The sequence below is a fragment of the Canis lupus genome, chromosome 6 (assembly GCF_048164855.1).
Source record: "Canis lupus baileyi chromosome 6, mCanLup2.hap1, whole genome shotgun sequence".
NCBI classification, from domain to species: domain Eukaryota; kingdom Metazoa; phylum Chordata; class Mammalia; order Carnivora; family Canidae; genus Canis; species Canis lupus.
In genome coordinates, this window is record NC_132843.1 from 16,967,653 (window position 1) to 16,980,360 (window position 12,708).

Here is a 12,708-nt window from a genome sequence, read left to right on the forward strand (position 1 = left end):
ACTGTGTAAGTGTAAAGAACAAGGACTTTGAGTCATGCTAGTTTGTGTGACTCAGACTGCTCAGATGCCAGAGCTGCCACTTCCTTGCCACGTGACCTCAGACAAGTTACTTAACCTCCCCACACCTCCCCATGCACATCTGGAACATGGTCAGAGTAGCTACCCATCTCTCAGGGCCATGTGAGGATTCAAAATGAGTAAAGGAGTTAGCACAGCGCCAGGCATGTGGTAAGAGCTCAGTAAATGTTAGAGAGGAAAATACACCCCTCAAAAGGTCATGGTGAGGCTAGAATAACTGTGCCTTACACAGAATAGTTGCTCCATATCTGCCAGCTGCCTTTTTCCCCCCTTCTGCTTTTCTGCTACCTTCTTCCTTCAACCTATACTATATGGAAAGGACATCAAGGAATGGTGATGGGTCTGAACCATGTGGAAACCCAAGAGAGAATGGATTTTAAAATAGTGTAAATAGACAAGCTCCAGGAATTAATACAAACTTTCCTTCTTTTATAAAAAGAAGCTCACCTTTATAAAATAATTAAGCTCAAGCTGCAATGAGCTTGAGGATCCAGTGAGGATTCATTTCTTCCTTTTCCTTCTAATGAAATTTAATTTTATGTATAATATATGTAGCTCAACTATTTATAATGATTTGAATAAAAATGAATGCAGATACCTTTCCATTTAGAAAGGTGAGCTGCCTTAGGGACTTATAAGGAAATCAGCTTTGTGTTTTTCTTCGCACATCATTTGTTTAAGAAACACAAATATTTGCCTAGACTCCAGCCAGTTCATCTGTGTTAATGTTTTATGTGAAGTCAGCTCCAGACAGATCCAAAAGTTAAATCAAAGCAGAAATGCCAAAAAAAAAAAAAAAAAAAAAAAAAAAAAAAGGTGGGGGGCAGAATGCCAAGTTAGCTGCAAAGGCAGAGCTGCTGTAGAAAGAAATTGCTCTCATTATAATGACTACTCATAATGAGAGTTACTAACCCCCACCATCTCCCATGAAGTCCTAACTCTGTACCAGGCACTGTTTTGAGTATGTTACACATATTAACTCATTTAAATTCAGGACAACTCTATGAAACAAATTAACACATTCCCATGGTAGAAATGAGGAAACAGTCACAGAATAGTGGAGTCGTCACCAGCTCCAGTAGCAGAGACAGGGCTTGAACCCAGGCAGCCCGGGTGCAGGAGCCCTCAGGTCTGGGGCAGCACTGTCTTGCCTCTCAGAAACAACTCCTGAGCATTCACAACTGCAGACCAGGCACAGTGCCAAGTAATTCCTGTGCATTAACTTGTTTGACCCTCACAATGCTTTCCATCATTCCCGCCTGGCATTGAAAAAATGCCACGCCACATTTTTCATCACTGACTAGAACCAAGTTATAACCGTTTGTTTCTACTGAGTTAATAGTAACTAACTTAAAAGTGGACAGGAAAATAAATAGCAAAGAGTTTTCTAGAACATTCTTCATTTTTTTTAAATTTTTATTTATTTATGATAGTCACAGAGAGAGAGAGAGAGGCAGAGACACAGGCAGAGGGAGAAGCAGGCTCCATGCACCGGGAGCCCGATGTGGGATTCGATCCCGGGTCTCCAGGATCGTGCCCTGGGCCAAAGGCAGGCGCCAAACCGCTGCGCCACCCAGGGATCCCTCTAGAACATTCTTGAATCTAATAAATTATTTTTTATTAATCAAATATTTATGATATATTATTTTGTTTTTTTAAGAGTTATTTATGATAGACATAGACAGAGAGAGAGGCAGAGACACAGGAGGAGGGAGAAGCAGGCTCCATGCGGTGAGCCTGACATAGGACTCAATCCCGGGACTCCAGGATCGCGCCCTGGGCCAAAGGCAGGCGCTAAACCGCTGAGCCACCCAGGGATCCCTGGTATATTAATTTGTTGATAGGCTTCCTATTCACCACATATTATTATGACTCTGGAAGGAGGGTGGGGAGTTATTCAAGATAGCATACATTCTCTATCCCTGAACTTTTTGAGGACACTGGCCACTCTTCTGTCAACACTATTATGTTCCTTTTCAAAGGTGAGAATGCTGAATCACAGACAAAGGAAGTCGATTTTCTCAGCTTCACAATATAAGTAGTGCTATAGAAATCCCATAAGAACAGATATTCATAAAATACATACTGGTTTATGGGTGAAAAGTAACAGTGAAGAGAGTTTCAGGTCCGGTTCTTAGCCAAGGCTGGTCTGATTCACCTCTTCCTATTTTGTGCCCCAAATCAGATTTAACATTTCTACACCGGCTTTCCGAGGCTGCATGAAAAATCTGAAGAAAACTACCGGTGTTGTGAGGCTGAATGACACTGTGGGAGTCACAAAAAAATGCTCAGAGGACTGGAAGGTAAGAATTCAAAGCCTTGCAGAGAAGTACGGCTCCCCAACCAACCTGTCTTTGGTACTTTGGTATTCATTTACAAATCAACTTTTGAGTTTTTCTGGTAGCACTTGGTATTAGAGTGAACTGGTTATTTCTACTTCTCACCTTTTTGCAAGACACAGAACCTCTTCAGGTTTGCATATTTGTAGGAAAAAAAGGAATACCAACTCTACATACAAAAACTCAGGTGACTGGTAAATTATCATGCAGAAAAAGCACACTGTGCTTCTTCCTGAGCCAATGTAAAACACATTAACCAGCTCAGGTGAAGTGATCCAAGAGAAGATACTGGATTTCAGCCATCAGATGATTTCAATGCCAGTAATTTATTCCTTGTTTGCATTTTAGCTCGTGCGATCTGCCTCATTCTCCAGGGATGGACAGTTGAGGTTCACCGGTTTGGATCTCCCTTTGCCCAGTGAATTCCAGGCGTCCTTTGGGTTTCAGACCTTTCAACCCAGTGGCATATTATTCAATCTCCAGTCCCAGGTATGAAATATTGCAATACTGAACATGACTTAAACCTGATTCAAAGTTTGATGTCAAAAACAATAGAGAGATTTTTGAAGGCAAAGTAGTTGGGCATTGTATCCATCATCACATGGTTAATGATATTGCATGTTTCAGCCATTGAGGTTACTCTTCATCCTGGGGCATGTCCTAAAAGAAATGAGGCCCAGAAAGTACCTTATAGTTTACAGGGTTGAATTTGTATGTATTCAGGGACTCATTTTCAGTCTTCTTGGGTTAATTTCATGAGCTAAGGTGAATTATAACTGTTATAAGTGACAATGTAGCCTAAAGTTTTAGATCTAAGAAAAAAATCCAAAAGTATCCCTACTGTTCCTTTTTGATCCACAAAAGATAGCTCTTCAGATTCCTTTCTTGCAGTAGCAGCAGCAGCAGCAGCAGCAGCAGCTGGTTGGACAATCTTTACATCTGGGGAATGAGAGAAAATAAGGTTCTTTGTTCATGTACAACAGAGCAACAAGGAGGTACCCTCTATGGCTTCATAGGATTTCACTAGTGTGGTTACATAGGTGTAGAGGTCAACTAATGTTTAGAAATCCCCTTGTGGGGGATCCCTGGGTGGCTCAGAGGTTTAACACCTGCCTTCAGCCCAGGGCATGATCCTGGAGTCCTGGGATCGAGTCCCACATCGGGCTCCCTGCATGGAGCCTGCTTCTCTCCCACGTCAGGCTCCCTGCATGGAGCCTGCTTCTCTCTCTGCTCTGTGCCTCTGCCTTTCTCTCTCTCTCTCTGTCTCTCATGAATAAGTAAATAAAAATCTTTTTTAAAAAAATTTTTAAAAATTAAAAAAAAAGAAATCCTCTTGTGGAATGAGGAGGATTTTACAATAGAAGTAGAAGTAGAATACTGACATTCTTGGATTTGTTTCTTCAGGATTGTCAGCACAACAGACATCTAGTATTTGTTGAAATAAAGAATGGTAGCTGACTCCATGGCTATGTCATATTAGAAGACCTAATCTCTCTTGATAGATACTTGTTCATCAGCCTTTAGAGATTTTTTTTTTTTTAAAAACTACCCCCTAGAAAAGCCATGTGCCAGCATTTTGATTACCAGAGTGTACTTTCCATCAAAGTAGGATGTTTTGACCTAGCTCTTTTGACACCCAATGCTTGTTTTCTCTGCCAAGGGTAGGGACACTGAGTACATAATGTGCAAAATGGTCAAAAGCTGGCAGAAGAGTTGACTTAGCAAAAGAGGGGGTCAATCCTAGACACTGGAGGGATCCTAGAAATATCCTAGAAACACCACCCGCAACCTCATAATGGGTTAGCTAAGACATACATATAAATTGACATTCCTTTATTCAATCCATAATGAATATTGCCAATTGAAAAAAATCAAAATAAAACTGATAGTGGCCACAACCACACACTGTAAAAATTGTCTTAGACTAAAAGCTCACTAAATGATCACATCTTGTTAAAAACTGCAAAAATTGTACTTGCTAGGAAAAAAAAATCAACAAAATTAAAATGACAGCTGAAGAAACTACACATATTTTTAAATTAAGAATTGACAGAATTGAATCAACCTGCCAAAATTTAGATCTGCAGAGTTTGACATTAGAAAATTGAACTTCCTAGAAATTATGACCAGAAAATAGAAGTCATGACTAAAGAAGATATCATTGTTATAATCATATATGGGGTGGGGGGAGGGTAAATTAAGACTTCCTCACAAAACTGATTCAAGAGAAGAATTGACCCTGATGAAAATAATTTCAGCAGACTGAAAGCAAAACTAGCAAAATTTAGAAATGGTGTAACTGTTTTCTATAATTGATGGAGAAGTAGGTTTATGGACGTGGGTCTGTAAGATGCTTTTGACAGCTTCATCGGTGTAAATAATTTGCAGAAGGCTTTTATATTCATACACACAGAATCAAATACGCAAAAATAATCTTTACATTGAAATAATGAAGTCAAAACATTAGGATCAAATCATCCTGGCTGTCTTATCCGTAGTGTTGATCATAAAACTTCAGTACTGATACAGTCATGATCTTTAAGTGGAAATTAATGACTCTGATGGGTATATTCTGTGGTGGTTTCAGAAACATAGCCTGCAAGTCACCCTGGAGGATGGTCGTATTGAACTGAACACCAGGGAAAACAGCCTAATTATTAGATCTCCACAGACGTACATGGACGGTGAACTGCATTATGTGTCTGTAATAGGTGACAACTCTGGGTGAGTGGAATGGCCCTTTTGCCAGAACTCTAAGACTTTTATTTAGTTTAATGGAATTTTCTAGTATCTTTTTTGTGAAGTATGTGTCCTTGATGCTGACACTATTTTACTGGTAAGTCTTAGCCTTCTTCCTGGTTCTGTATGAATTTCTTCATTAAAAAAAAAAATCAATCAGTCAAAAGGTGGATGGATAAACAGATTGTGGTATATTCACAATGTAGGAATGAAACCAGAGTAATAAGCATAAAAGATCTACAACTGTAGATCTCCAAGGACAGGGACAAACCTGGCAGCATACCGCTATGTGACAGAGGTCGCACATAAAAGCATTCATCTCCTATGATTTAATTTATATAAAATTCAAAACCAGGCAAAATTAATTTCTTTTATGAGAATTCAGGATTTGGGGGTTATACTCTTGAAGGGGAAAAAGGGAGCATAAGGCAGGGTTCCTGGGCACTGGTCAATTCTGCTTCTTTCATCTGGGTGCTGGTGTCGCTGGTGTATTCACATTGCAAAAAATTCACTGAGCTGTACACAGAATATGTACACTTTCTGTATGTATAGAATACTTCAATAAAAACACAATAAAAAATAATAAATGAAGAACAGGAAAAAAATTTTAGTGCCTTTTAAAAATAAATCTAGTTTAACAAGTTACTTGAGGTTAAAGATACTGAGTCTGAATCGAAGACCGTAAGTTAGCCTCGTGGTGAGGAACTTTCCTTCCTGCATTTCTCACTCTTGTTGTGCCTTCCTCCTCTTCCAGACTGCGGCTTCTCATTGATGACCAGACTCTGAAAAGTAACCAAAAGCTACAAGACTTGTCAGGTTCCCAGCATCCCCTGTATCTGGGTGGGAGCCAGTTTGAGGGTTGTATCAGCAACGTTTTCATCCAGAGGTGCGTGCCTTTTTCTGTGTGTGTGGCTGATGAGAGTGGCCTGCCTATAGGGAGGGCATCTCCTTGCTCTAGTAGTGGAGTTGGATTTGTCACCATGTGCTGCACGAGGGTCTCATTCCACCAGCTGTCGAACACCTTCTTAGACAAGATACACACATTAGAAACAAACCACCTCCAACAAACAGCCGCCTGGGCCCAGCTTTGGCACATAACCTTGAGAAAGGTCCAATGAAAGTTAACTTTCAGATTATGGCCCTGAAAGTTTTTCATACTTTCATACTGAAAGTTTGACTTCATTTTCATCAAGATCGTGCAGTTTGATTTCATCAGCTCTCCCCTGTTTTCGGGGCTGAGAACTTGCAGGAGCCAACACTGTTGGGAAACCAAATCACCACCGTGTTGAACCTGGCCATGACTTTTTAAAGAGAGGAATCTGGTATTTGCATGCAAATGTTTAGATATTCTTTTCTTTTGATTCAAAATGGTCATTTTTAGATAAAAGGCAAAACCCTCGCCAGGGCAGGAGAAGGGCCCAGGGCTGGTCAGGAAGCTCAAACAACCCGTTGGGAGCTTGGAGGGCTCCTGCTGTCCATGAAGGCTCAGAAAATAGTCAAGAGATAAGCAGATTTATCTGTGAGACTCTCCTACTCAAGTGCAGCAAGATCAACCATTCTGCAAACTCACCTCTCAGGTTTCCTGACGTTCACCATCGTTCTAGATCATCGGTGCCCACTTTTCTCCTCTCTGCAGAGTTCATTTTCATATTTCTAGAAGACACTTGTTCCAAAGAGAGCACTGTCATTACCCTGGCTTCACCCCAGCCCTAACCATTCAAGTCAGTGAAGTTTCTCAAGGCACGGGGCTGGGCATTTTAGGGAATGCAGAAGTGGGTAACAGCACATCCTCTTCCTCTGTGAGCTTGGTGTCTCCTGTAGATATAATGTACCTGTAAGAGATGAAAGTTCACGGAGAAACTATGACAGTAGGAATGTATAGTTTTAAACCAAGCTCTCTCTGCCAGTGTATCTTCCTTGAGATTTCAGAGTTGGACAGTGGTTTTCTTTTCTGCCCTCGTTCCAGGGTATCAAAGAGTCCTGCAGTCCTGGACTTGGCCAGTAAAACTTTCAAGAGAGATGTGTCCCTGGGAGGCTGCAGTTTAAACAAACCACCTTTCCTAATGTTGCTTAGAGGTTCTACAAGGCTTAACAAATCCCACACTTTCAATATCAACCAGGTGAGTATACCCTACACTGGCTTTTGCTTCTCCCCAGGGGATTCTGAGACACGAATCCTACCTCGTTTGAGATGTTGGGTAAGGGGTGGGAGCAGGAGTGTAGATTGCCTGATTCCTTGGTGGTCAGTGCCTCTAGGATGTGGGATTGATGGGTCAGCAACAGTTGGATTATACCAAAATGTAAACAAGGTTTCCCCTCTCGCTTTTCTTTTGTATCTTGGTGAAAATTTGGCAATTTTTACAGACGGAACAAATTGAATCTTAGGTCTCTCAAGTTCTGTAGATGATGCCTTACTCTTTTGGCACTTCTGTTGCATCTCCAACAGGTACAATGAGTTTCTCTAGAGTATAGGAGTCATGCCCCTTTCCCCTCCCCACAGACACCTCTCCACCCCACCTCCTAGGACAGCATGTATACACACACCCAGGCTTTGCCAACATCAGTGTGGTTTGACATTGACTGCACATGAGAAACATCTGGGGAGCTTTTAAAATCCTAATGCTCAAGTGCATGCCACCCAATTAGGTCAGATGCTCTTGAGGTGGGTCCAGAGGCAGGAGTTTGTAAAGTTTACAGGTGGTTCTAATGTGCAGCACTAAGAGGCTGAAAGGAAGTAAAATGTCTTATTTGGAAGAGCAGAAGCATTGTAATAAATTGGACACAGGATTAGGACTTAAAGAATTCCTCGCTGTGCCTGAGGTCAACAGGCTGACCTCCCCATGTCTGGAGGTTACAATTAAAACGATTAATGGATAACACTGAGCACCTCCTATGTGCCAGGCATTACGCTAAGCTCTTGAAGTGGATTTTCTTACTAAATCTGCAAGTAACCTTGTGAGGGAAGTATTATTCTATACTTCTATATCGCCATACTAAAATAATAGTACCAAGCAGGTATATTACTAGCCACAGGTTACAGAAAAAGATGCTGCACTCTAGAAAGGTAAGTAGTTTTCCCAAGCTCCCAAAGACAGAAGGTGGAGTTGGAATTCAAAACCAGATAGCCTCATCCCACAGCCTGTGCTCTCTTAAGAGCAATGTGCCTCTGTTCAACACACTTTTCACTTAATGTCAACCCGATGCCACTTGTCTGCCAATATTTCCCTGCTGCACAGTGATTTGGATGAGTTGAATTGATAGCACATAATAAGAAATGTTTTATGCTATTAAGGAGAAATATAGTTCATAGAGGCTAGTCATTTTACTGTTATGAGAAGAATATCTTTAGGACTGCTCCATCAGGAATGAAATCATATATTCACTTTCTTCATTGTAAGGCTGAAAGTTACTGAGGGACTAAGTTAATACAGCGATGGTAGAGATGGAGAGAAGGAAATGGATTCAAAGCTATTTAGAAGATATAATGAACAGGACCCAGATAATAATTGAATGTGGGTGGCAAGGGAGAGACAAGAGTTAATGTAATTCTGAGGCATCTAGTTCAGATTATTGGATGGATGGAGATGCCATTCATGGAGATAGGAAAAGGACAAGTATTTAGAGGAAGAGGCTGAGTGGAGTGTGATTTATATTGAGTGACAGGCGCCTGCAGGACACCTACAGAGAGAAAGCTGGCAGGCGGGTGGGGGGCTGTCAAGTGTCTCTGAGTGGGCATCAGCTGATGGTGGAGGTGGGAGGTGCTAGAGCTATTGATGTGGGAGCCGCCAGTGAACAGAGTGTGTCTTTAATTGTGCCCGGTTCTGTGCGAGCCCCCAGATTAGGTGGAATAAGACATTAATTCTGCCTCAAAAAGCTCAATAACAGAAAGAAAGCAACAAAGCTTTGTGGTTAAGGACTACTTTGGGGTCAGACTTACTGGGTTTGCATCAGGCTCTCTCAAGGTATGTGACCTTGAAGGACCATTTAACCACTCTGTGAGTCTATTTCCTGTAACATAAATGCCGTATATAAAGTAATATCTCATAGTAGTGTTGGGAGAGTTACAAGAGGTAATAAACACAAAACATGTAGAAAAGTGCCTGCCACATGGTAAGCATCAGCTGTGATTATTATACACACTGATAACCTAAGTGAAGGGGACAAAACATGCAACAGACCTGAGGTGGCAGGAACTGAGTCTGGAGTATGGGTTGGATTTAGACAAGTGAATGTTGCTGTTGCGTGAGCGGAAGCCCGTGGTTGGCAGGCAGGATGTGAGTGCTACTCAGGTACAAGACACCTCCTATACATTCCCTTTGATCTTCACTAGTCTGCGTACTGTCTCTTTCAGTTCTCACCATATGCCTCTGAGAGCAGAAAAAAATACCAACTCTACAGGTCAGGAAACTGAGTCTCAGGTTAAAAAAACAAACAAACAAAAAATAACAGCTTGCCCAAGAGCACCCAGTCAGTAAATGGTAGTCTTAGAATTCAAACTTAGGGCTGTAGATCTCAAGGAATGTTCTCTTAAGACCACATCCTGTGGCCTCTATAGGCTTGGAAAGCTTGGTGAACAAGGGAAATTGGGTGGAGAAAGGAAAATGAAGGAGGTAAGCTCAGAATTCCACGTTTGAGCCACATCAGGCATAAGATGGCCTGATGTAACTTGATTTTTTCTATAGTCAGCATGAAGCCATTGAAGGGACTGCTTTAAGTCATGTTTAGAGATTAATACAGTGGCAGTAGCCTGTGGCATGGTTTGGTGAGGGAATGTTCTAGAGACAAGGAGTCAAACTGGCTAACTACTTCAACAGTCCAGGCAAGAGAGTCAGAAGCCTGATGTTCAGGGCAGAGGAACTAGGACTGAAAAGGAAAGAGTTGATATTGTGCCGTAGAGATGAAGCAGGACATGGAAACTAAGCTCGGGGAAAAGGCAAGGGAGGTGGGTATCTGTGATGGCCAAGGCGTAGGGCCTGGGTGCCTTGAAAGAGGGGAGTGCAATTATGAGAAGGAAGAGTTGGTGGCAAAAGGTATTTATGAAAACCGTTCATCTTGATGTTACTGCTCTTGATACACAAAGAATTTTTCAGGGAGGGAGTGAGGCCCCATTGCTATGAGTCCCAGACAAGAAGCTCCACTAGGATCCAGGTTTGCTTGGATTTGGAGTGGTTTTAAGCAATTCATTTAACCTTCTGGTGGGCATGATTGCGCATCTCCACCCAGCAATGTGTAAGCACAAGACGTTTTAAACAACTGGTATCAGGTTTTCATTCTGAGCACCCCATCCAGGATCGGGTCCAAGAAGAAAACCTGATCTTGGAGGAATTTAAATTTGTTGGGAAGTCTTCAGCCATTAGCTCCAGTGTAAAATGGCTTAAACGTTAAGATCCATAAAGTCACATCATGGACAGTTTGGAGGAGGTAGGGCTTGAGGCCAGGCCCGTCTCAGCTCACCTCAGCTCCATCCTGCGTAGCCCGGGGCTTCATGCAGTCACCGGATGATGCCCCGCACCAGAGCCACAGGTCAGCTCGGCTTTATTAGTGAAGAAGGTTTTCTCAGAGGCCCCGCCCCCTCCTTCCCCTCCACGTTCATTGGCCTGGAGGGAGGTTACGTGTTCGTCCCTCAACCAATCCCTGGCAAGCAACTGCCTGCCCCTCACTTTGACAAGTAAGAGATCCCAGTGTAGCTCTGAGTCCTGGAGGCGTCAAACTCTGGGCTGTGCCTGGCTGGAAAAAAGGGAGAACGGCCGGAGAGTCTCAGTTTCTACAACTATTTTTCAAGTCCTACTTGAAATTTTTTTTTCTTTTAAAGATTTATTTATTTATTCATGATAGACAGAGAGAGAGAGAGAGAGAGAGAGAGAGAGGCGGAGACACAGGCAGAGGGAGAAGCAGGCTCCATGCACCGGGAGCCTGACGCGGGACTCGATCCCAGGACTCCAGAATCGCACCCTGGGCCAAAGGCAGGCGCCAAACCGCTGAGCCACCCAGGGATCCCCCTACTTGAAATTTATTGCAGTTCTTTTTCAGTTTTAAAACTTTGTTCGGTTCAAAAGCTCAGTGCATCGTCTAGCTCACGACACACATCTGTGAATGGGTCAATTCTGATTAAAGTGGAGACAGGCTGTGGTCCTCCCCCTCCCACCCCCGTCCCCCGCCCTGCCGGACACACACCTTCTGGTTCCTGCTCTGTTTTTGCACTGCCCTGCTGCAAAAACCCAAGTGAATGGCTCCAGAAGAAGTGGCAGGTTGGCGGCTCCATGTCCTACAGCCATGTCTGCAGGTCTCCTGCTGCTGGAGAAATGCTGGCTCTCTCTCAAGGGACACTATGATTATTCCACAGCTCTAAGGTGGGGAGGGGCTCTGCATACCCACTGGGTCCAGGCACGGCAGCTGTCAGGAAAAAGACCAGACTTGTGTCGGATGGGAAGAACATGCATCCTCCCCAAGGATGGATTCATCTCTGTTGAATCCATCCCCTAGGATCAAAGTAAAAACTGAACAAGGCACTTGGCAAGATAAGTATTCTTTACTCTTTCCCCCTGATAATTGGCTGTCCTAAGTTTTTACTTCTCTGCCTTGCAGCCATTACAGGACACACCAGTGGCCTCCCCAAGGAGCATGGAGATGTGGCGAGAGGCCCAGTCTTGCCTACCACCTCCGCAGGCCCCGACCAGTCCCGGAGCCTTCAGTTTTGGGGACAGTCCCACCAGCCACTTGCAATTCACGATTCCCCAGGAGCTGGTGAAGCCCAGGTATTTTTTAATTTTCCTGCCCCACACCAACTCTGAACTGGATTGCAATTCTACCCCAGAGCAGGCCAGCCAGCATGACACCATGCATCTGTCCCCAATGAGGTGATGCTACCACTTTTGTGGAAAGAGTTGCTGGCCTGCCCAGGACACAGAGCCTGACTGCCCAAGTGCATTCCCTCCCCACAGCTGGAAGGCACACGTGACATGTGCTGCTCTGAGGCTGAAACAATCAGCTCGGCTCTGGTGTAGAATTGACGGTGTTCTAAAAATAAGACTGATACTTCTTTTCAAAGCTGCTATTTATTTCTATGATAAATCACCTTTCTTCTCTGCATTCTATAGTCAGAGAAAAATAATTCTTTTAAGTAGACTCCGTGCCAGATAGATCATTTTTAGAGAGTACTTTTAGAGAGTTCTTGTGCTAACAAGTTGCACCTCTTCTGGAGAGGAGGGGGTGAAAAGAGGTATTAATTATGTCAGAAAGAAAAAACAGTAGGAAAACAAGGTTTGTCATTTTCATGTGATTTGGAGACATAAATAGCAAGGTGCCAAAATTCCTTTATGATTTATGTACAGAAGCAGCATTTCCCAGGGATCAAAATGGCCTGGCTTTAAGACCAAACTTTCAATCCCCCACTCAGCCCCTTGCTGGCTGTGTGACCTCAGGCCATTTGCCAGTTCGATCTTCTGGGATGCTGATGTCAAGATGGGATTAGATGTGCAAGAGATGTATTGTTCCTGTGGGAGACAAAGGTAGAGGGAGCAGGGGCTGACGGGAAGATCCTTCTGCTGAAACA

The 12,708-nt window shown here is 43.1% G+C and overlaps 1 protein-coding gene and 1 long non-coding RNA gene across 3 annotated transcripts in view; one reads left to right on the top strand and one right to left on the bottom strand.

Moving 5' to 3' along the window:
* Nucleotides 1–12,708, top strand: part of LAMA3 (laminin subunit alpha 3) — a 249,419-nt gene that overhangs the window by 222,218 nt on the left and 14,493 nt on the right. For both annotated transcript variants that reach the window (XM_072829057.1, XM_072829058.1), the window contains 6 exons: nt 2,264–2,381; nt 2,766–2,906; nt 5,005–5,141; nt 5,911–6,042; nt 7,123–7,276; nt 11,742–11,911. In XM_072829057.1, coding sequence (XP_072685158.1) covers nt 2,264–2,381; nt 2,766–2,906; nt 5,005–5,141; nt 5,911–6,042; nt 7,123–7,276; nt 11,742–11,911 — 852 coding nt within the window. The remainder of the gene's footprint in view (nt 1–2,263; nt 2,382–2,765; nt 2,907–5,004; nt 5,142–5,910; nt 6,043–7,122; nt 7,277–11,741; nt 11,912–12,708) is intronic.
* The window catches only part of LOC140635071 (uncharacterized), a 38,756-nt gene that overhangs the window by 2,172 nt on the left and 23,876 nt on the right, over nt 1–12,708 (bottom strand). The window contains exons 3-5 of the long non-coding RNA XR_012032425.1: nt 11,331–11,549; nt 6,727–6,988; nt 2,165–3,356 (exon numbers count right to left, since the gene is read on the bottom strand). This is a non-coding gene — a long non-coding RNA (uncharacterized lncRNA). The remainder of the gene's footprint in view (nt 1–2,164; nt 3,357–6,726; nt 6,989–11,330; nt 11,550–12,708) is intronic.